Source organism: Cynocephalus volans, chromosome 3, assembly GCF_027409185.1.
Source record: "Cynocephalus volans isolate mCynVol1 chromosome 3, mCynVol1.pri, whole genome shotgun sequence".
Taxonomy (NCBI): Eukaryota; Metazoa; Chordata; class Mammalia; order Dermoptera; family Cynocephalidae; genus Cynocephalus; species Cynocephalus volans.
This window is the reverse complement of record NC_084462.1, coordinates 94,553,104-94,576,925: the sequence shown is the minus strand read 5'-3', so window position 1 is coordinate 94,576,925 and position 23,822 is coordinate 94,553,104. Positions and strand designations below refer to the sequence as shown.

The following is a 23,822-nucleotide window of genomic DNA, read 5'->3' as shown; positions in this document are numbered from 1 at the left end:
CTAACCAACAGGGCTAACCAGCCAGACCAAATGACTTTTTGTCAATGACAATAAATACAACAACAAAAAGAAAACTGTGAGTAAATGAAAGACAGAGGGAGAACCAAGAGATTAAAAGAAGTGTAAGAGATAAGCAAGAAAACTATGTTAAGTGAAGTAAGTCAGACTAGGAAAGAAAATACTCCATTTTCTTACTTATAACTGGGTGCTAAGAAACAAGGAAAGAGCGGGAGAGGAACAGGGAGGGAGAGGGAGAGGAAGGCAGAAGGAGGGAGAGGGAAGGAGGGAGGGAGAGGGAGGAGGGGAGGAAGAGGGAGGGAGGGAAGAGAGGGGGAGGGAGGGGGAGGGGGGCGAGGGAAGAAGGGAGGGGAGGAAGAGGGAGGGAGAGGGAGGGAGAGGGAGGGGGAGGGAGGGGGAGGGGAGGGGGAGAGGGAAGAAGGGAGGGGGAGGAAGAGAAAGGGGGAGAGAGAGGGACGGAGGGAGAGGGAGAGAGAGGGAGGGAGAGGGAGGGAGAGGGAGGGAGTGGGAGGGAGGGAGAGAGAGGGAGAGGGAGGGGGAGGGGGAGGGGGAGGGAAAGAGAAAGAAAGAAAAGAAGAAAAAACTAAAATTAATTGAAATCTCAGAAGGAGAGAACAAACCTAAGGTTACTAGAGATGGGGAGTGCAGAAAGGTGGGAGGGAGGGGATTTGGGTAGGGACAGGTCCGGTAAAGGGCATAAAGAAAAATCATGATTTGTTTTTTGTTTTTGTTTTTTTTAAATTTTATTGTCGATATACATTGTGGCTGATTATTGCTGCCCATCACCAAAACCTACCTCCCTCCTCCCTCCCCCCTCCCCCCACCGATGTCCCCTCTGTTTGCTTGTCGAGTCAACTTCAAGTAATTGTGGTTGTTATATCTTCTTCCCCCCACCCCCACCCCCGGTTTTTTTGTGTGTGTGTGTGTGTCTGTGTGTGTGTGTGTGAATTTATATATTAATTTTTAGCTCCCACCAATCAGTGAGAACATGTGGTATTTCTCTTTCTGTGCCTGACTTGTTTCACTTAATATAATTCTCTCAAGGTCCATCCATGTTGTTGCAAATGGCAGTATTTCATTCGTTTTTATAGCTGAGTAGTATTCCATTGTGTAGATGTACCACATTTTCCGTATCCACTCATCTGATGATGGACATTTGGGCTGGTTCCAACCCTTGGCTATTGTGAAGAGTGCTGCGATGAACATTGGGGAACAGGTATACCTTCGACTTGATGATTTCCATTCCTCTGGGTATATTCCCAACACTGGGATGGCTGGGTCGTGTGGCAGATCTATCTGCAATTGTTTGAGGAACCTCCATACCATTTTCCATAGAGGCTGCACCATTTTGCAGTCCCACCAACAATGTATGAGAGTTCCTTTTTCTCCACAACCGCGCCAGCATTTATCGTTCAGAGTCTTTTGGATTTTAGCCATCCTAACTGGGGTTAGATGGTATCTCAGTGTGGTTTTGATTTGCATTTCCCGATATTGAGTGATGCTGAGTATGTTTTCATATGTCTGTTGGTTATTTGTGTATCTTCCTTAGAGAAATGCCTACTTAGCTCTTCTGCCCATTTTTTAATTGGGTTGCTTGTTTTTTTCTTGTAAAGTTGTTTGAGTTCCTTGTATATTCTGGATATTAATCCTTTGTCAGATGTATATTTTGCAAATATTTTCTCCCACTCTGTTGGTTGTCTTTTAATGCTGTTCATTGTTTCTTTTGCTGTGCAGAAGCTCTTTAGTTTGATATAATCCCATTTGTTTATTTTTCCTTTGGTTGCCAGTGCTTTTGGGGTCATATTCATGAAGTCTGTGTCCAGTCCTACTTCTTGAAGTGTTTCTCCTATGTTTTCTTTAAGAAGTTTTATTGTTTCAGGGTGTATATTTAATTCTTTAATCCATTTTGAGTTGATAGTATATGGTGAGAGGTATGGGTCTAGTTTCATTCTCCTGCATATGGATATCCAGTTATCCCAGCACCATTTGCTGAAGAGGCAGTCCCTTCCCCAGTGTATAGGCTTGGTGCCTTTGTCAAAGATCAGATGGCTGTAGGTGTGTGGGTTGATTTCTGGATTCTCTTCTATTCCATTGATCAGTGTGTCTGTTTTTATGCCAGTACCGTGTTGTTTTGGTTATTATAGCTTTGTAGTATAGCTTAAAGTCAGGTAGTGTTATGCCTCCAGCTTTATTTTTTTTGCTCAGCATTGCTTTGGCTATGCGTGGTCTTTTTTATTCCATATAAATGTCTGGATAGTTTTTTCCATTTCTGAGAAAAATGTCTTTGGAATTTTGATGGGGATTGCATTGAATTTGTATATCACTTTGGGTAGTATGGACATTTTCACTATGTTGATTCTTCCAATCCAAGAGCATGGGATATCTCTGCATCTTCTTGTATACTCTCTAATTTCTCTCAGCAGTGGTTTGTAGTTCTCATTATAGAGATTTTTCACATCCTTGGTTAACTCAATTCCTAGGTATTTTATTTTTTTGGTGGCTATTGTAGATGGGCAGGCTTTCTTGATTTCTCGTTCGGCATGTTCACTACTGGAGAAAAGAAATGCCACTGATTTTTGTGTGTTGATTTTGCATCCTGCTACTGTGCTGAAATCATTTATCAATTCCAGGAGTTTTTTGTATAGGCTTTAGGCTGTTCGATATATAGGATCATGTCATCTGCAAACAGGGACAGTTTGACTTCATCTTTTCCAATCTGGATGCCCTTTATTTCCTTCTCTTCTCTGATTGCTCCGGCTAGTACTTCCAACACTATGTTGAATAGGAGTGGTGAGAGTGGGCATCCTTGTATAGTTCCTGTTCTTAAAGGAAAAGCATTCAGCTTTTCCCCATTCAGGATGATATTGGCAGTGGGTTTGTCATATACGGCTTTAATTATGTTGAGATACTTTCCCTCTATACCTATCTTATAGAGGGTCTTTGTCATGACTGAGTGCTGAACTTTATCAAATGCTTTTTCAGCATCTATAGAGATGATCATATGGTCCTTGTGTTTGACTTTATTAATATGGTGTATCACATTTATTGATTTGCGTATGTTGAACCAACCTTGCATCCCTGGGATGAATCCCACTTGATCGTGGTGAATAATTTTATGTATGTGTTGCTGTATTCTGTTTGTTAGTATTTTAGTGAGGATTTTTGCATCTATATTCATCAAGGATATCGGCCTGTAGTTTTCTTTTTTGGTTATATCTTTACCTGGTTTTGGTATCAGGATGATGTTTGCTTCATAGAATGAGTTTGGGAGATTTGCATCCGTTTCGATCTTTTGGAATAGTTTGTAAAGAATCGGTGTCAATTCCTCTTTGAATGTTTGGTAAAATTCTCCTGTGAATCCATCTTGTCCTGGGCTTTTCTTTGTTGGGAGCCTTCTGATAACAGCTTCAATCTCCTTTATTGTTATTGGTCTGTTCAAATTTTCTACGTCTTCATGGTTCAGTTTTGGGAGCTTGTGTGTGTCCAGAAATTTATCCATTTCCTCCAGATTTTCAAATTTGTTGCCGTATAGTTGTTTACAGTAGTCTCGAATGATTCCTTGTGTTTCAGATGAATCAGCTGTAATATCGCCTTTTTCATTTCTAATTTTTGTTATTTGAGTCTTCTCTCTTCTTTTTTTTGTTAGCCATACTAATGGTTTGTCAATTTTATTTATCTTTTCAAAAAACCAACTTTTTGATTCATTAATCTTTTGAATTGTTTTTTTGGTTTTCAATTTCATTCAGTTCTGCTCTGATCTTAATGATTTCTTTCTGTCTGCTAACTTTAGGTTTGGATTGTTCTTGTTTTTCTAGTTCTTTAAGGTGAAGTGTTAGGTTGTTCACTTGCCATCTTTCCATTCTTCTGAGGTGAGCATTTAATGCAATAAATTTCCCCCTCAATACTGCTTTTGCAGTATCCCACAGGTTTTGGTATGATGTATCATTATTTTCATGAGCTTCAATAAATTTTTTGATTTCCTGCTTGATTTCTTCTTGGACCCATATGTCATTAAGTAGAATGCTGTTTAATTTCCATGTGTTTGTATAGTTTCCAGAGTTTCGTTTGTTATTAATTTCTAGTTTTAATCCATTGTGGTCTGAGAAGATACATGGGATAATTCCAGTTTTTTTGAATTTATTGAGACTTGATTTGTGACCTAATATGTGATCTATCCTGGAGAATGATCCATGTGCTGATGAGAAGAATGAATATTCTGAGGTTGTTGGATGGAATGTTCTGTAGATATCTGCCAATTCCAATTGGTCTAGAGTCTTGTTTAGATCTTGTGTTTCTCTACTGATTCTTTGCCTAGATGATCTGTCTAATATTGACAGTGAGGTGTTCAGGTCCCCTGCTATTATGGTATTAGTGTCTATTTCCTTCTTTAGGTCTAATAGCGTTTGTTTTATAAATCTGGCTGCTCCAACATTGGGTGCGTACATATTTATGATTGTTATGTCTTCTTGATGGATCAGTCCTTTTATCATTAATAGTGTCCCTCATTGTCTCTTTTTATGGTTTTTAGTTTAAAGTCTATTTTGTCAGATATAAGAATAGCTACTCCAGCTCGTTTTTCTTTTCTGTTTGCATGGTAAATCTTTTTCCATCCTTTCACTCTTAGTCTATGTTAATCTTTATGGGTGAGATGTGTCTCCTGTAGGCAGCATATAGCTGGGTCCTCCTTTTTGATCCAGTCAGCCAGTCTGTGTCTTTTGATTGGGGAATTTAAGCCTTTTACATTAAGAGTTGTTATTCAAAGGTGTTGATATATTCCTAGCATTTTATTGGTTGTTTGGTTGTCTTAGGTGTCTTTTGTTCCTTGCTTTCTGATTTACCATTTGGTTTCTGTGTTTGTTGGTTCCTCAGGTTGTCAATAGCGTTTTTGTTTGTTTGTTTTCTCTTCATGAATGCCATTTTTATCATACTAGTGGGTTCAGATTTTTCTTGGGTTTTTATGGCAGTGGTAGTTATTTTTCAGGAACCAAACCCAGTACTCCCTTGAGGATTTCTTGTAAGGGTGGTCGTGTGGTAGTGAACTCCCGCAGTTTTTGTTTGTCTGAGAAATATACTATTTGCCCTTCATTTCGGAAGGATAGCTTTGCAGGGTAGAGTATTCTTGGCTGGCAATCTTTGTCTTTTAGTATTTTGAATATATCATCCCATTCCTTTCTAGCTTTTAGGGTTTGTGATGAAAAGTCTGATGTTAGCCTGATTAGGGCTCCCTTATAGGTGTTTTGATGCTTCTCTCTTGCAGCTTTTAAGATTCTCTCTTTGTCTCTGAGTTTTGCTAATTTGACTATAACATGTCTTGGAGAAGGCCTTTTTGGGCTGAATACGTTTGGAGATCATTGAGCTTCCTGGATCTGAAAATCGGTGACTTTTCCTATACCTGGGAAGTTTTCTGCCACTATTTTGTTGAATATATTTTCAATGCAATCTCCGTTTTCCTCCCCTTCTGGAATACCCATGACTCGGATATTTGAGCACTTAAGGTTGTCTGATATCTCTCTCAGATTTTCTTCAATGCCTCTGATTCTTTTTTCTTTCTTATTGTCTGCTTGTGCTATTTCAAACAGCCCATCTTCAAGTTCAGAGGTTCTCTCTTCAACTTCCACAAGCCTGTTGATTAAGCTCTCCGTTGTGTCTTTTATTTCGCTGAATAACTTCTTCAGTTCGGCAAGTTCTGCTACATTTTTTTTCAGGACATTGATTTCCTTGTACATTTCCTCTTTTAGGTCCTATATACTTTTCCTCATTTCATCATGATGTCTAGCTGAGTTTTCTTGTATCTCATTCAGTTTCCTTAGAATTATCACTCGAAATTCCTTGTCAGTCATTTCAAGGGCTTCTTGTTCTATAGGATCTAGAGTTTGAGATTTATTAACTTTTGGTGGTGTACTTTCTTGATTTTTTGTATTTCTGGTATCTTTTTTTTGATGTTTATTCATTGTGGCAGGGGGTTTCACAGTCCACCGGTTTGAGACTACTGACTAACTAAGATGTTGCTGTGGTTGCCAATTTGGTATGGCTACCTCCGTGACTGCTCAGTTGGCCTCTAGTGCCTTGTGTGTAACGGTTGCCTCGGGTCTTGGGCCTCTCCGGGGAGCCACCTCTCTGGTCAGCTTGGACTCTGCTGGGCTGCTGGATCACGTACCACAGCGTGTGTGATCTCTGCTGAGCTTTCACTTCCCATGCAGGACTTCTCCCTGTCTCTGTCCCGGGCTGTTGGATCGTGCAGTGGCGACCCCACAGGGTGTGTGGTTTCTGTTGAGTCTCCGCCTCCCTGGCCACACGTCTCCCCGCTCTGTGCGCACTGGGCTGGGCTGGGACGTGTCTTCTGCAACCCTCGCCTATCAGCTGGGCCTTCAACACCCTGCTTGGCACCACTTCGCCCAGGAAGTCTACCAGGTTTCTGCTAGACACAGACGACCGGTCGCTCTGGGTGCCTTTGTAGCACTGTGTAGATCTTTCTCGGGACTTATCACCTTCCTCCTGGTATCGCGGTTATTTGTATATTTGTCTTATCTCCCACACCAGAGCGTGAACTCCTCGGGGGAGGAGCCCGCAGCACACTGTTCACCTTTGTATCCCCCCCGGCGCGGACCGAGTCCGGTGCCCGCCCGCATTCAGCTCTCCGGCAGGTTCAAGTGGACTTGGGGACTCTCCAACCACACTATTCCTAACCAGAAATTGGTTAGGCGTTTTTCCAAACTGGTGGCCTCAGAGATGGTATCTGCCTCCTACTAACAGGAAGTTTACCGGGGGCTGGAGCCCAGGGTGTGGTGGAGTGACAGTCGGCCCCGCCTGTACTTCCTTGCCCTCCCGACGCTGGCCGGGGACGCCCCACGCCTCCAGCACCACCAGAGAACCACGGAGGGAGTGGGAGGGGAAGCCAGCCCGCAGGCCCCGGGAAGCCCCGCGCTGGGGCAAGCAAGTGGGAAGGCTCAGTGAGGAGCCGAGCCGGGCGAGGAGGACAGGCTTGGCTGAGCCAGGCCGGAGCTGCCACCACCTGAGAAAATGGAGGCAGCCCCGGGGGCTGTGAGTGGCCCGGTGATGCAGGCAGAAGCCGGGCGGCATCAGCCCCCCGAGCAGGGCCAGGTCGGGGGTCACTCACAGGGCTGTGCCAGGTCAGGCGTTCCCTCTCTGCCTCTGGTTTGTTGCCTTCCCCGTTCTCGGCTCCCGCCGCCTTCAGCTGCTCACTCGGTCCCGCGGCGCGGCTCAGGCGCTCCCAGGAATCTTCTTTTATGCCGGCCTGAAACCTCAAATCATGAATAGGGCAGCTGGCCGCCTTCAGCGCGGCCCCGGCCTCCGGGATCCTGGCTGCATCAACAGCAGCCCTGGCGCTGTGTTCCCTGTTTAGAGACTCGCTTTTGCGGCTAAGAAACAGTTCTTTTCCTGCTCCATACTTCCTTCAAAGCTGTTGCCTGTAAATGAGGCAGCCTCTCCTACCAAGGGCAAAGTGGCGGTCAGCCCCCACAACCGGCCACCAGCAGCGGTCCTCCCTTAAGAGACAGCAAGAGGAAGGTCCACAAGTTTCCCAGCTGCCTAAGGCCCAGTGGCTGCCTTTTCCACCTCAGCTACTCCATGCCAACCGCCGCAGCCACCACCATCTTGAAACTCCTCCAAAAATCATGATTTGTAATAATGAATATGCTAATAAAAAACTTTACGTAAAAGATAAAAAATAAATCAGGAAAAAAAAAAGAGGTAACCAATGTGTAAACCCTGTTTGGAACCAGATTCAAGTAAACTAAATGTAAAAAACATAAAAGAGAGAGAGAGACAATCAAGAAAATCTGAAGACTGAATTGATATCTGATACTATTATTAAAAAATGATTATTTATAGTGTTTAATGTAAGAGGGGAGAAAAGAGTCCTTGTCTCTTAGAAATATATACTGATATATTTACAGATAAAATATGCCTTGGATTTATTTTAACATAATCTGGGGAGGGATAGGAGATAGATAATACACCTGAAAACAAGACTGGCCAAATATTGATAATTATTTAAGCTGAGTGATAAGTAGATGGGTGTTCATTACACTATTCTCTCTACATTTGTGTATTTTTATTTTTCCTATAATAATTAAAAGTTACAAAAATATGGCAGCTTTTATGTTAGGTGATCTAGATCTACATTTGTATTGGTTACAGGACTCCAAATATTTTTTTGCTCCTCCCTAGGTGATATGTTTATCACAAAATATCACCCTTGACCTTGGTGTAACCAACACCACATTCTAACCAATTGAGCTAACCAGCAAGCCCATTAAGACTCATTTTAATGGTTACTCATTTTAATGGTAACTAGCTAGAATTTCAACAGAGATAGGGTAACTCTTTAAAACTGTTATTTTTTTCTTTAAAAAAAATTTTTTTCTTAATCCTTACAATTTGTAAGGCAGATATTATGTGATTGGATCATCAGAAAGAAGAAAAGAAAAAAGACAAAGAATTTTTGTAAGAAATTAGAACTATCAGTGGGAAACGAGATCTGAGCATCTGAATTTTATCAAAATGTATGGGAGAAGCCTACGAGTTATCTTTCATATGTTAAATAATACAGCGTATGCTCTTGCAGTTATACTAGCTTTAGCCTTGACCCAAATCAAGTCAATCACAACTATAGGGATGGGAGTCTAATGGTGGGTTAACTTTCTTATGACAGGAAAAAAATATGGCATGGAAGTCAAATGGAAAGGTTCTTGGATGAATCCACAGGAGCTTGCCAGAGGCCACAAATGCCATCGGGATACACAACAGTCTCCTTAGTTTTCCCAGTAGTAAGAGCCTTCCCATTTACAGTAAGATTTAGGTAAGCGTAAGAATAAAAATAAGTGACTATGTGCTGAGACTGAGAGACTCTCCCGACTAAAAATTCTCCTCTCCATAATTCTCCAGTCAGTAGTAACCTGAAGACAAACTGAACAATTTTTTTATTATTACAGCAAGAATACTGGCCTCAGGCTTCCACCAGCTTTAATTCCCATCAAGCAAGTTAGTCCCAGGCAAACCAGAAAGCTATTGGGCTTCAGCCTCTCTATTTGCAAAATGGGGATAAAACCTGTCCTCTCCTCCCCATGGGAAGATCAATTAAGATGATAAATCTCGATAAATCCAGATGAAAACTATAAAATATTATACAAAAAGTTATATTATTACTGGCCAAAGAGAAAGCAGGGTCCACATTAATAACCTAAAAAGGTACAGGGATAACTGCTTCAAGAAATAAAGCTATGCTGGCTCCAGAGACAGTGAATCACAAGACTCAAATGACCATAAGGCTATAGTCTACAGAGAGGTTGATATCTTTAGATCTAAATCAAATGCTGAAGGATGGCTGCCAGAAACAAGAAAAGCCTTCTGATGAGAAAAGGAAGCACACATGACCAGGAACTATGTCTCTGAAATCACTGTTATATAGATAAGTTGAAAAAAAAAAAACAAAGGAACCAAATGTCCAAAAAAAAAAAAAAGAAAAGAAAAGAAAAGAAAGAAAGAAAGAAAGAAAGGATAACCTGAGAACTCTAAGTTAGGCAGCAAAGTGAACCATGGCTTTTAAACTTTGAGGGTGACTATAGTTCAGGTTGTGTGTGTGTGTGTGTGTGGTGTGTATGTGTGATACGTATGTGTGGTGTGTGTGTAGTGTGTTTTCAGGGCCATAGGAAGTGTCCAAGAAAATGGAATGGTTTCTCTCTTCTCCCTGGTGCAGCCATTATTCAACATTCCCTTTATGGATTTCTTTCCTCTGCTCCCTCAACCCAACTACACCCCCATGTAAAAAACAGGGAATAGTTAATGATGGAAAGAGAAAAAGGAATGGCATTTCTCCTCTATCTCAACTAATGCTTAAATTTCCAAGTAGTCAAGGTTGATACTTGCTATAGTTTGAATGTTTCCCCCAAAGCTGGTGTGTTGGAAATTTAAACTCCAATGCAACAGTGCTGAGAGGTGGGACCTTTAAGAAGTGATTAGGTCATGAGGGCTCTGACCTCATGAATCAATTAATGCTCATTCACTAACATGGGTTTCTAATGAAAAGGATGAGTTTGATCCCCTTCCCCCCAGCCTCACACATGTTCTCTTGCCCTTCCTCCATGGGATGATGCAACATGAAAGCCCCAGCCAGACGTGGGCCCCTCAACCTTGGACTTCCCAGCCTCCAGAACTATAAGAAATAAATCTCTGTTCTCTATAAATTACCCAGTCTCAGGTTTTCTGCTAGAGCAGCACAAAATGAACATAGTACTTATTAGGATTGAATTGTGTCCCCACAAAAGTTTAATGTGTTGGAGACTTCATCCCCACTGCGACAGTGTTAAGAGGGTGGGAAGTCCTATTATGGTTATTGAAAGATGGGGCCTTGAATAGGTGATTAGACTATAGGACCATGGCATAGGGAATGGATTAATAATAGTGGTCACGGGCGTGGTTCGGAGGGCTTGAAAAGGAGAGCACATGGAGTCTTTCTCTCTCTTTGCTCCGCCATTTTCTGCCATGTGAGACCCCTGCATTGCTGTCAAGCCAACACCAAAGAAAACCCTCACCAGATGTGTTCCCTGGACTTTGGACTTCCCAGCCTCTGAAACTGTAAGCAATAAATTTCATTTTCTTATAAATTACCCAGTTCCAGGTATTTTGTTACAGTAACAGAAATGGACTAATACAGTACTTGAGAACATAAATGGAAAACTGGAATTCCTAAGGTAATGAAGGGGGGAAGGGGAAGAGACAGAGCAAATCTAACATAGCCCACAATACATGAAAGGATTGAAAACTTTGCAGAGATCTCCAATATGTGAAGATACGGGGTCAGTTAAAATAGCTGACAAAGACAACTATTTTGTTTTGGAAAATCTGTATCAAGTCTGTTTAAATAAAGTTCCATCTGCACAGTGTAAAACATTCTGAGAGGATACCCAGAATGTTATTTTTATTCGTATTTACTGTAATTGGGTACTTTGATCAAAACTGAAAGACTTTAAGATAAATTTTCAAGGTAACCTACCTGCAACTGCATGACCACATAGTTGAATCGATCGTTCCTCCCACAGCCAATAAATCTACAAACATGGTCTTTCCCTGGATAAAAACAAAAAGAAAGAAAACAGTGGAAAAGGACATACTATGGTTTCTTTTCTAAAAAATTAATAATTTATATTTATTTATAATATTTTATGTTTGAATATAAAATATATAAAATATGTCTTGAGAACCTTAAGGAGAGGAAATATACATTATTCAAATTTTCTGCACACACACTCCTGCCAGCACTGCTCCTATAGTCAGATAAATGTTTGTTGAATGAATAAACAAATAAATACATGAATGAGGAAAGAAATGAATGGTAATTTATTTAAGAAGGAAAGGATTAAAAGATCAATTCAGATCAACTGCCTAGACACAATACATTTGAAAGCACAGAAGAGCAATAAATAAGAACTATGTTAGGAATATAAATCCTGAATTTTAGATATGTTCTGCCATTAATATGATATGACTTGAGTAAGTCAAGTAATTTTTCTGGGACTCATTGATTTGAATTAGCCCAGTGGATTTTAACCTTATATCCATGTGTGAAATCCAAGGAGGTGCTGGCTGGGGTTTAGGAGGGAGCAGAGGTGGAGTAGGTAGAGAAATTGGGTCCTGCCTCTGATTAAACAATATTATACAGAGGTCCCAAAAGAGGATCAAGCCTGGTGGATTCCAGAGCCAGAAGGCATCCGGATGGAGCACAGTTAATAAGGTGAGGAAAAGCAGAGTGAAATGGTGCTAGAGAGGCAGGCTGGCACCAGATCTTCAAGAGCCTTGTACTCCATGATAAGGAATTTAAACCACATGTAGAGGTCAGTGTTTTCCAGTACTACCTGTTTATCAAAACCATCTGGGAAACTTTTTAAAGATTCCTAAATTCTATACTGATTTTGAAACTGTGGGGGAAGGTACAGAATATGAGCTTTTCAAAAGTTCTCTAAATGATCCAAAAGCAGGCTGGCCACGGATGTTTATTCGCAAACTACTGCTGGGTAATAAGAAGCATCTAAAAGGTTTTAAGATAAGGAATCCCATACTAAAACACTACATTTTAGAATGGCAATGAGGAGGCTAGACAAGAGAGAGAGGGGTGAATTCTGGATGCAAAAAAGTTACTATGGGGACACTTAAGAATACCCCAGGAGAGAGAATAAGGTTTGAAGGGTAAGTACTATAGCAGAGACAGATAAAATAGAATCAATCTGAGAGATACTAAAGATGATGTTTTTTACTACAAATTGGTACAATTAAATGAAAAGTTATATCAAAATAAGAGAATATAGTAAGTTGTATAGATTTTAAGGGATACGAGAATGTTGAGTTTGAGAACAACCAGCTGAATTCAATAGAAAATTGTAATTTCAGACCTGGTGCTAAGACAAAAAGGCTGAGCTCCAAATATACACTGGGGAACCATTAGTTCCTGAAAACAGATGGAACCATAAACATACGTGGAAGATTGACAAGTGAAAGAATAAAAAATAAGAAAAGAAACCTAAGAACACAATTCTAGAATATGCAACATTTAAAGCACAAGCAAAAGCAAACGAGCTCCTCAGAGAAATAGAGAAATAGCCTCAGAGGTAGGAGAAAACTCTGACAAAGGGGTTTCACAGAAACCAAGGGAAAGAACATTTCATATGAAGGTACTTGAAAAAGTTCGTGGAAAAATAGAATTAAAAGATAATCTTTCCACGAACTTTTTGAAGTACCCTCACAAAGATGCAAATGACCAGTCGTTAATGCTATAGAAAGGCTGAGAAGTCCTCACTAATATAAATAATTAGGAAGTCACTAGTGAGTGGAAGGGGCAGAAACCAGTTTATAATCAGTTAAAGAGTAATGGAATGAGACAATGAGGGTTGACAATGTTTGAAGAAGCTCGCTTGTAAAGTGAGGGGAATGACAGGCCAAGAGCCAGAAGATAAAGATTTGATGGAATAATGAAACACTCAAAAATAATTTGTCCACTGATTACCTTAAAAAATAAATAAAACTTACTAGTTAATAATGTCATGCCTTTTTTGCACCTGTATTATTAGTTATTATTTTTTCTCTCAATCTCTGTACTTTGGTTAAAAAGAGTTGTAACTAGGGGGTGGGGCCTGTGAGGAAAGGCACAGAATCTTGACGGTCGGATCTCCAAAGAGCAGAGAAGCCAGTCCTTCTTCCCGAGGTCCTGGGCTAGGTCCCGGTCCCTGGGATAAAAAAGGGGCGCAACTGAAGGGTCAAATCTTTCTGGAAGGAGAGCATGAGAAAGGTCAGGGAGTAAGCTGTGATTCTTTCTAGTTTTGATCTAAATTTGTCCACAGATGACTTCCAGTCAAGAATAGACAGTACCCAGTGTCACTCTCTCCCACAAATCAACCAATTTACAACTATAAAAAAGCAATGACAGCCAAGCTGGGGCCACTAGAGCTCAGGGGAAGAGGAGGAGACACCTACAGAGTGCACGAAGGCAGGAAAAGCTACAACGAGAGAAAGAAAAAACTGCTCCAAACTATTCAAATCCTGGCTTCTTCCAGTCTGGAGATGCTGAGCGCATGGAGCAGGAGCTGGTGAAACCCGCAGCTGTGCCCTTCAGATGAAGTTGCTTGGAGGCGGCAGGGGAGAAGAGGGCCCTGGTGGCCCCCAGGCCAGCAAGACCACTCATAGGGTTCCCGTGGACCCCCACAGAACCGAGGAGCCACTACAAGTGAAAACAGGAGCCACTTAGGGCAGGTGAGTCATCACAAGAGACCAGAGCACAGCCAGTCCCATGGGAAGTGTTTGGAGCACAGGCAGTGGGGAAGACAGGCCCACCTGGGGAACACTGGGGCACAGCAAGGACAGGTGATCTGCCCCCCAATCAGCATAGGACCACTCAGAGAAGACTAGTCAGTAATAAAGAATTGCATGGGGTGCAGTTTGATGAAAAGACTCAGGCCCAGACCAAAGTTTCTACACAACCCAGGTGCATCAGATCTCTCAAGAGCCAGAAGTACCTATAAAGTCAACCATTAAAACCTGAGCTGCACAAAAAGCCTTCCCTAGGGAACCAGAAGCAAAGCAGCAATTTAGCTGAACCCCGGAGCACAAGTACTTGTCCCCACAGGAAGTTCTCCCACTTTAGAAGTAAGCAAAGGACAACAAATTAGTTCCAGCAAAGAGTTTAAGTGGTGGGAACAGCAAATAATCCAACACAGAACTGAAAGAAAAAACAAAGCATCCAAAACCAGAGTCAAAGTTTGATATTAACTAGTAAAGGTTTCATTTCACCAAAGAACACCTATAAAACCTAGAAGGACTGGAAGTCCCGGAAAGGCCAGGGACCTTAGCCACGTCCCCCAACACCTGCAACCAGTCTGGAGGGTGGGGGCTGAGGGCCTCAGCCACACCTCTCACCACACACAACCAGCCCAGTAATGACCACCGAGCCGCAGCAAGAAGGGCCCTGGGTTCCAGAGCTGGGGTGGTGGGGGATAAGAGCTTTTGCCACACCTCCATGACATCTGCACCCACCCAGGCCAGCAATGACCAAGCCACTGCTGGAAGCCCCCTGGTCTCCCCTATGGGAATGAGGGGGGTGCCACAGGCCTCAATCCCACCCCTCCTCCTTCCATCCCATTTCCTTCCCCTTTCCCTTCTCCCCCTCACTCCCAACTGCTCCATAATAACATCCATAGAATGTAAAAAATATACATATATATTTATTTTTTAAAAAGTTGTAACTAGCAAGAATGGGTGCAATGTGACCACAATAATTTACATGTACAGTACATGTTGATAACTTCAAATATATTTTATATGTACCTGCAAAAACTGTGTCATCTAGTAAATTGTAATAAGGAAAGCATAAAATGACAGTTAGCAATTTAATATTTTCCTCAGCTTCACAGAAAAGATAAGAAATAATTTAAATAGTGTTTTCCTCCTATTATCCATTTTTTTTTTCCTGACTGGTAAGGAGATTGCAACCCTCCGCACCATGTGGTCTGCACCATGCTCAGCCAGTGAGCACACCAGCCATCCCTATATAGAATCCAAACCCGTGGCCTCAGCGCCACCGGCGCTGCACTCTCCCGAGTAAGCCACGGGGCCGGCCCTTATTATCCATTCTTTAAGACTCTACCTTCCTACCCTGTAACATTTACATACAGTACCTCTATTACAAAGACATTTCAACCATCTATAAACAAAAGACCACACTAAATTTAACTTCTCTTAAAATGTTCCTTTTAAAATATCTCGATAAGTTATACCAAAACACTATTTATCCCTTGATACTAAAAGCACCCTACCTTTAAAAAAAAAAGAAATTGAATAAACCATTTATTGAGTAACCAAAACACAAAGAGTGTAGCAAATTTTCTAGGATTCATCAATACATCTTCACTGCTTCAGGTAAAAATTTAATGAGTTCTTATCTCTTACTTTAGGGCACAGTGTACTGCTGCTCTTACATTTTATATACATGCAATTAATGAAACTACTTAATAAAGTTAGTTCAATAAAATGTACAAACTTTTGGAAGCATGGGGAAACTACAATTTAACTGGAACAGAAACTCTTCACCATTAAAGCAATTGTTAAAATAACTTTTATAATAACTAGTACATATTAAAGATAGGGACCATATCTATCTTGCTCTGGTACCTAGCACAATACCTGGCAAAGAGTGAAATGCTCAATCAATATTTGTGAATTAATTAATAAAAATAATAGATAATAAAATATGCACACATAATATGCAAACATTTTATGCCAGGCTCCATATTAAGCACATTATATACATTTAATCCTCACAATAATGTAAGTATTTTTCTGTATTTTTTAGATCTAGAAATGGAGACTTAGTTAGGTTAATTACTTTGTTCAAAATCACACAGCTAGAAAATGGAGCAATTTGATTCCAGAATCTTTCTTCTTAACCATTATTCCAGAAATAACCCAAACAGATTTTAAACTAAAAACAACCCAAACGGACAATCCAGTGATGAATGGCTAAAAAAATGTGGTATATCTATATAAAGGAGTATTATTGACTAATTTATTTACTATCTCCATAGATTTGCCTATTCTAGACATTTCCTATAAATGGAACCATACAATAAGTGGTCTTTTGTGAATGGCTTCTTTTACTTAGAATAATGTGTTCAAGGTTCATCTATGTTATAAATGCATCAATATTTCATTTCTTTCCTCAGCTATAACATGGGGGAAAAAAACTAAACTAAAATAAAACGGGGCAAAGTTGTGGTAAGAATTAAACAATATTTTGAAAGAAACACTTAAAACAATGTCTGGTACATAGTAACATCTTTATTAACATCATTACTATACGATAAATACAAATTGCTTTCCAAAGTGGTTGTACCAATTTATACTTCTACTATCAGGACATGAGGGAGCTCTAATTTCTCTACATCCTCACCAAAACTTAGTGTGCTCAGGCTTTTTACTTTTGCTAATCTGATGGGTAATAAAGTGGTGTCTTCCTCTTCCTATAATTTGCATTTCTCTAATTACTAGTGAGGCTGAGCACCTTTTCATCTATTTATTGATCATTTAGGTTTCCTTTTTTTTTTAAAGATGACCAGTAAGGGGATCTTAACCCTTGACTTGGTGTTGTCAGCACCACGCTCACCCAGTGAGCTAAATGGCCATCCCTATACGGGATCTGAACCCGTGGCCTTGGTGTTATCAGCACCACACTCTCCGGAGTGAGCCAAGGGCTGGCCCTAGGTTTCCTTTTTATGAATTGCCAGTTCTTATCCTTTGCCCATCTGCCCACTCCTGTGACTGACATCACTATCTCATAGTTAGAGCATTTAACTGGAATACTTTGCCTCTATGTTCTCCAAACACTTAAAGGCCTTCACTGTTTCCCTGCTTCTACATCCTTCCTCTCCATATTATTGGTGCCACTTAACTCACCTAAAGACTCAAACTCACCTCACTCTCTCCCTTATGCTCAGCAGAAAAGATTTATGGAGTTCTATCCACCACTATACTCTGAATGTCAGTGTCCATTCACCCTTGCTGCTAGTTTTGTTATGACCTAACTGCGCTTCTGCCTAGTTTCCTTTTTCATTCCCTTCTCAATGCTCCCATGGCATTTTTTTTATATATTTCTCTTTTTTATATATTTTATATACTTCTCATAACTTATTCTACAAGGTCATTATTCAGTCTCTCTGTGTCAGTGTGGCTTGACTCTAAGCTGCTGAGGACAAACACCATGCTTATTCATATCCCTAGCACTTAGCATAATGGTTCAAATTTACCAGGTGCCTAAGAAGGAAAGAAGAGAGACAGAAAAGTAAGGATTACACAACTGTTCAATACCCTGGGCCTTCTAGGGCTAAGGCCATTTGCCTCTTCTCCATTCCACTGTCCCCCAATCCCCTCCCCTCCCCCCACACCACTAGAGGGCCAGCAGTGCATCCTGGAATGACAGGTGCCAGTTTGTCCTGTCCTGGGCTTCGCCTGTCTCTTATATACATCCTACTGGAATTTCCTGATGCATACTGCTATAACAGAATATTATCTATTGTCTATTGACCAGGTTCTCCTAGCATGTACCTCTCCCTGTCTCCATTCTGTAAAATCTGACTACACTTCACTAGACCAGACCAAACATGACAAAATAGCACCATTAACACTTGTTCTTAATATTTTAGCTCTTGACCACTCTAACCCAACAGGGAATGTTTGTGGTCTGTCACCAAGCTCTTTGACAAAAGAGAAATGATCAGTGATATCTCCAACCAAAATAAATAAATAATAAGCAGACTTAATTCAGATAGATATAATACAGATACTACAGACAATGTAGCACCTTGCCAGTTAAACATAGATTTTACTCCCACTCATCTAAGACAGCTAGTAATAAAATCTCTAACTGTTTGAAGTCTCTTTTTAAAAGAACAGATCCGAGGTACTCTAAACTAAATGCATATGAATTTATAAATTTTGTAAATCTCTTTGTTCTTATAATTTCAGATGGCCAACTACTATTCTTGCTTTCCATTCAACAGCCTAAAACTGGCACATGGTGATGTGGTGGTCTACTCAGAGCATTAAATATTCATACAAGTAACAATGTCATGCAAAAGTCAAGTAATTGTACATGACTTGCTGCAGTAAAACAATCAGAAAGGCATATCAATTATTTCCCTTTTAAAGTAAAAGACCCATTTAGTAATTAAGTGAAAGCTGAGCTAAAGGTATTCCAAACCCAGTATAGGGAATGCTCTGGGATTTAAAGAACAAATTCCAGGTCAATCAAAAATTAGCAAACACTGGGATTCTGTGAAGCTGGACTGCAGAGGACACAACAAAACCAATCTTAGCTTCATTACCCATTTACCATCTACATCTCATATTTATCCACTCTCCACCAAAAGAACAAAAAATCACCATCCTAATAATAATAACTCGTCAAATACCTATATCATGGGAGACAGAAAAACATAAGGCATGGTGTCCTGTCCTCAAAGAATTGGTCATTTTGTTGAAAGAAATAAACTTATTACAGAACAGTATAAGATCAAATGGCAATTAATGAGAACAAAGACTAAGCATTACAGAAAAATCAATAGATTAGTTGGATTAGAAAGCATCATGGAATAACGGGGCTTGATTGAGTTAAATGCTAAGATAGTGATATAAAAAGAAGAAAAGTGTTTCCTCTAAATCAAGCACCTAGGAAAAATTCAGCTACAGAGTCCACGGAAGAAAGGCTCCCATTGGCTCTTGAGGATTCCCATCTAACAATTCCCTAGGTTATAAGTAGCTCACTAGGAGCCAAAGGCAGAAGGAAATTTCCAAACTCTTCACTCTAGATAACCATCACAGGGAATTCCATCATTTAAACAAGACTCTCTATTATCCTGTCCTAATGGCCAATTTAAAACCACCAGGCTTTTGTGGTTAGAATGAAAAAAATAAGCACAATGTCACCACCTTATCTATTTCAAAAATGTACTTATCTTTTACAAAAACGTATAAACAAATATATGTAAAAATAAAAGAGAAAAAAAAGAATTAGTGGAACCACTCCAAGAGGCCCTGTATCAGAATAACAGGAATTCCAAAAGAGAAGAGCAAGAAAATACAGGAGTGGATATCACCAGCAAAATAATTCAAGAAAACTTTCCAGAGAAACCAGATCTTGAGTTTCAGTAAAGGATACAACCTGGCACACTAGATGAAAATACACCCATAACAAGGTATACATCATCATGAAATTGCAGAACACTGGTGAAAAAAAGAACTTACAAGATGCCAAAGTCACAAGAATCATAATGAAATTCCATTTCTCAGCCATGGTATTACAAGGCTGTGCTCTAACCAACTGAGGTAATTGGCCAGGCCCTCAATCCAGAATTCTATATCCAGCCAGTTTTTCATTTAAATATATACCTCCCATGTACCCTTCACTCAGGAAGCTAGTAGAGGGATGCTTCACTAAAATGAGAATAAATGAAAAAGATACATGGAATTTAGTAAAGCATACAACATAAAAGAGAAGCAAAGGAAATCCCCAGGAGGATGTTAAGGGGTGATCCAAGAATGATAACTGTGAACATAGAGAATAAAAAGCCCTAACTGGAGAAAACTAAAAGTTCTAGGAAAGATTTCCCTAAGAAGAGGAAATTAAGTCCAAAGCATCTGAACAGCTTGAAATAAATTTTAAACAACTGGTGCCTAAAACTAAAAATAATCCAAGAAGTGGCATTTAGGTATATTATTTAAAAACACAGAGGCAAAAACCAAAACAATCTAGTAATAGAATTTAAAAGGTTACTGCTAAGGAGGAATGAGAGGGTCAGATGGATATGTAAAGGGTCTGAGAGGACGGGACACAGAGAAACGGACTACCATTTTTTTGTTTTTTATTTTTGATTTTTTTTTTTTTTTTTTTTTAAGATGACCAGTAAGGGGATCTTAACCCTTGGCTTGGTGTTGTCAGCACCACCCTCAGCTAGTGAGTGAACCAGCCTTCCCTACATAGGGATCCGAACCTGTGGCCTTGGTGTTATCAGCACCGCACTCTCCCAAGTGAGTCACGGGCCAGCCCCTTGTTTTCGCTTTTTAAATTACCATACAACCAGACACATTGCCAGTGCCTTGGGGCCTGCCCAGGGACCTGAGGCATGGAACAGGATGGACCCTCCCAACAACCAGGCACACTGCCAGCACCAAGGAGCATGCCAAAAACATCACCTCCATATGGAAGGCCCACCACAGCCACCACTATAACCACAGCTGCCACGAAAGTGGCTAGACGTCCCAACCACCATGCAGATGGTCCACCAGCCAAGAGAGTGCATTGACACAAGGAGAGTCACCAGCAGAGATCAAAGAAAAGAAGAGGATGTCTCTCTCCACAAAGCCCATTCCAGAGTGACAGAAGAAGCATCTGCTCTATGATAATACTGGGGGACCTGAACATACCTCTCAGCATTGGACAGATCATCTAGGCAACAAATCAAGAGTAACCATTACTCTTTCAGAGGGAGAGAAGAAATCTCGGGTAATCAGTGGTGGGAGCAGGGAGGGAGAGGGGGATAGGGAGAGATTGGACAAAGGGCATAAAGAGTAAGTACAATTTGTAACAATATATACACTATTAATATTGATTTGATCAACATATGTCAACATTGAACCCCCAAAATATGTATAATCAATTTTGATTCAATTAAAAATTACCATACAGTATAACTGATGCTTTAAGTATACAGTTTGATTTAACACACGTAGAGATTCATATAACCACTACCTCAGTCAGGAGACAAAATAGTTCCATCACCCCAAAAACTCCCTTGTGCCATTTCTTTGTAGACACACCCTCCCTTGATGCCTAACCTTTGGCAACCACTGATCTGTTCTCCATTACTACAAAGTCTTCTTTTTGAAAATGTTGTATAAATATAAATATAATCACACATTTGAGATTAGTTTCTTTTACTCAGCATAAAACTTTGCAGATTATCCAAGCTGTTGGGTATATCAATAGTTCATTCCTTTTTATTGTTGACTAACATTCCATTGCATGGACAGTCATGCACTATTTTACCGACGGCGATATGTTCTTCACAAACCCAGATGGTATAGCCCACTACACACCTAGGCTATATGGTAGCCTGTTGCTCCCACCACTGTTGTTTATGTGGTCCCTTGTTGACCAAAATGCTGTTAATGCAGCATATGACTGTACTACAGTTTATCATTCATTCACTCCTTTAAAGACATTTTTTGGTAATTAAGAATAAAGCTGATATAAACATTCATGTACATGTTTTTATATGAACATAAGTTTTCATTTCCTTAGGGTAAATGCCTAGGAGTGGGATTGCTGGGTCCTACAGTAAGCCCAAATTTAACATGTGGTAAATAAGTATATGTTTAACTCTTTTCCAGAGGTGCTGTATCATTTTGCATTCCCAACAGCAATGTGTGAGGGATAAAGTTGCTCCATTTCCTCCTCAGCACTTGGTATTGTCAACAGTTTTAATTTAAAGCCAATCCAGCCAGCCACCAAAAAAAAAAAAAAAAAATTAAAGTCATTCTAATGGTGTGCAGTGGTATCTCAGTTTGCATTCCCCTACAGTATAGTTATGTTAAACTTCTTTTCATGAGCTGATTTGCCACTCTATATCCTCTTTGGAAGTACCTGCCAAAGCCTATTAAACACTTTTAATTAGATTGTTTTATTACTGTTGAATTTTCAGAGTGCTTTACATATTCTGAATTTGCAAATATTTTCTCCCAGTCTGTAGCCTGCCTCTTTTCATTCTGTTAAAAGTATCTTTTGCAAGCAAAGTTTTTAATTTAATGAAAATTGGGCTTCTTTTATGAGTCATGTTTTTGCTGTCATCCAAGGAACTTACTGCATAAACCCACGTCACACACACACACACAAAAAACCCAAAAGCAGACTGGCCAGTTAGATCAGTTTGTTAGAGCATGGTGTTATAACACCAAGGTCAAGGGTTCAACTCCCTGGCCAGTTACCAAAACAAATAAACAGACAAAAAAGACCAAACCAAATCCAGGTCACTAAGATTTTCTCCTATGTTTTCTTCTAAAAGTTTTATAGCCTTATATCTCATATTAAGATGTGTAGTATATCTTAAGTTAATTTTTGTATCATGTGTGTGGTCTAGGTTAAAGTTCATTATTTTTGTGCATGGATGTCAAATAGTTCCAACACCATTTATTGAAAAAACTGTTCTTTTCCCACTGAATTGCCTTTGCAATTTTGTAAAAAATTATTGACCATATTTGTGGGGTCTACTTCTGAAATCTCTATTCTATTCCATTGATCCATATGTCTATCCCCTTACCAATACCATGGTTTTGATTACAAAGGCTTTGTACTAAGTTTTTTATTTTTTGGCAGCTGGTCAGTACAGGGATCGAACCCTGACCTTGGTGTTACCAGCACCACATTCTAACCAACTGAGCTAATGGGCCAGCCCTATGCTAAGTTTTTTAAATCATATAGTTTGAATTTGGGGGGGGCTTATTTTTTTTTTAATTGACAAAAATTGTACACATTTACTGTGTAAACACAATGTTTTGAAATATGTATAAACTGTAGAATGGCTCAGTCAAGCTAATAACATGCATTACCTCACATACTTTTTTGTGGTGAGAACACTTAAAATCTACTCTATGTAGTTTGATTTTTTTCCAACATTATTTTTTGTTTTGAAAATTATTTTGGTTATTCTATGTCCTTTGCCTTTCTACAGAATTTTTATTTACTTTTTTTTTTTTTTTCCCTTGGACACTGGCCAGATCCTGGACCTTGGTGTTATTAGCATCATGCTCTAACCAACTGAGCTAACTAGCCAGCCTCTCTACAGAAATTTTAGAATCAGCTTCTCAATAACTACAAAAATGCCGCTGAGATTTTTATTATTACTGCATTAAATCTATAGATCAATTTCAGGATAATCAACATCTTTACCACAGTAAATCTTCCATACATGAATATGCTAAGGCTCTCCACTTATTTAAATCTTCTTTGATTTCTTTAAAGAAGATTTTTATAGTTTTCAGCATAAAGAGCCTGCATATATTTTGTTATAACTAAGTATTTCTTAGGTTCAATTTTTCATTGCTAATATATAGAAATATGATTGCTTTTTGTGGTCTGAGCTTGTATCACCTGCAAAACTCATTTATTCTAGGAATTTTTTGGTGAATTCCTTGGGATTTTCTACATAGACAATCATGTCATCTGCAAATAGGAACAGTTTTATTTCCTCCTTTTCAATCTGTAGGCATTAATTTCTTCACATATTTCTGCTGCATCAAACTCATTCTCTTCTTGTTCTGAGTCTCTGGTGATATAAATATTAGACCTTCTGATATTGTCTCATAGGTCCCTGAGGCTATTTTTTTAATCTTTTTTCTTTGTTGTTCAAATTACATCATGTCTATTGACCTATTTTTAAGTTTACTGACTTTCATCTGTCATGTCCATTTTGCTATTGAGCCCATCCAGTTTTCATTTCCATTACTGTATTTCTCAGTTCTAAAAACTCCATTTAGTCCTTCTTTATATCTTCTATTTCTTCACTGAGACTTTTTGTCTTCCTGCTCATTCCTTGAGCATAGTCATAAAAGCTGATTTAAAGTCTTTTTGATATGATTTTAAGATGTGTGCAATCCTGGCATTGTCATCTATTTTCTATCTTTTTTCAGTTCAGATTTTTCTGGTTCTTTTTAAAGACCAGTGATTCTAGATTGCGTTCTGGACATTTTGG

General features: G+C 39.6%; 1 protein-coding gene across 2 annotated transcripts in view; it reads right to left on the bottom strand.

Moving 5' to 3' along the window:
• The window catches only part of TTBK2 (tau tubulin kinase 2), a 146,569-nt gene that overhangs the window by 74,639 nt on the left and 48,108 nt on the right, over positions 1 to 23,822 (bottom strand). For both annotated transcript variants that reach the window (XM_063089106.1, XM_063089108.1), the window contains one exon: positions 11,033 to 11,106. In XM_063089106.1, coding sequence (XP_062945176.1) covers positions 11,033 to 11,106 — 74 coding nt within the window. The remainder of the gene's footprint in view (positions 1 to 11,032; positions 11,107 to 23,822) is intronic.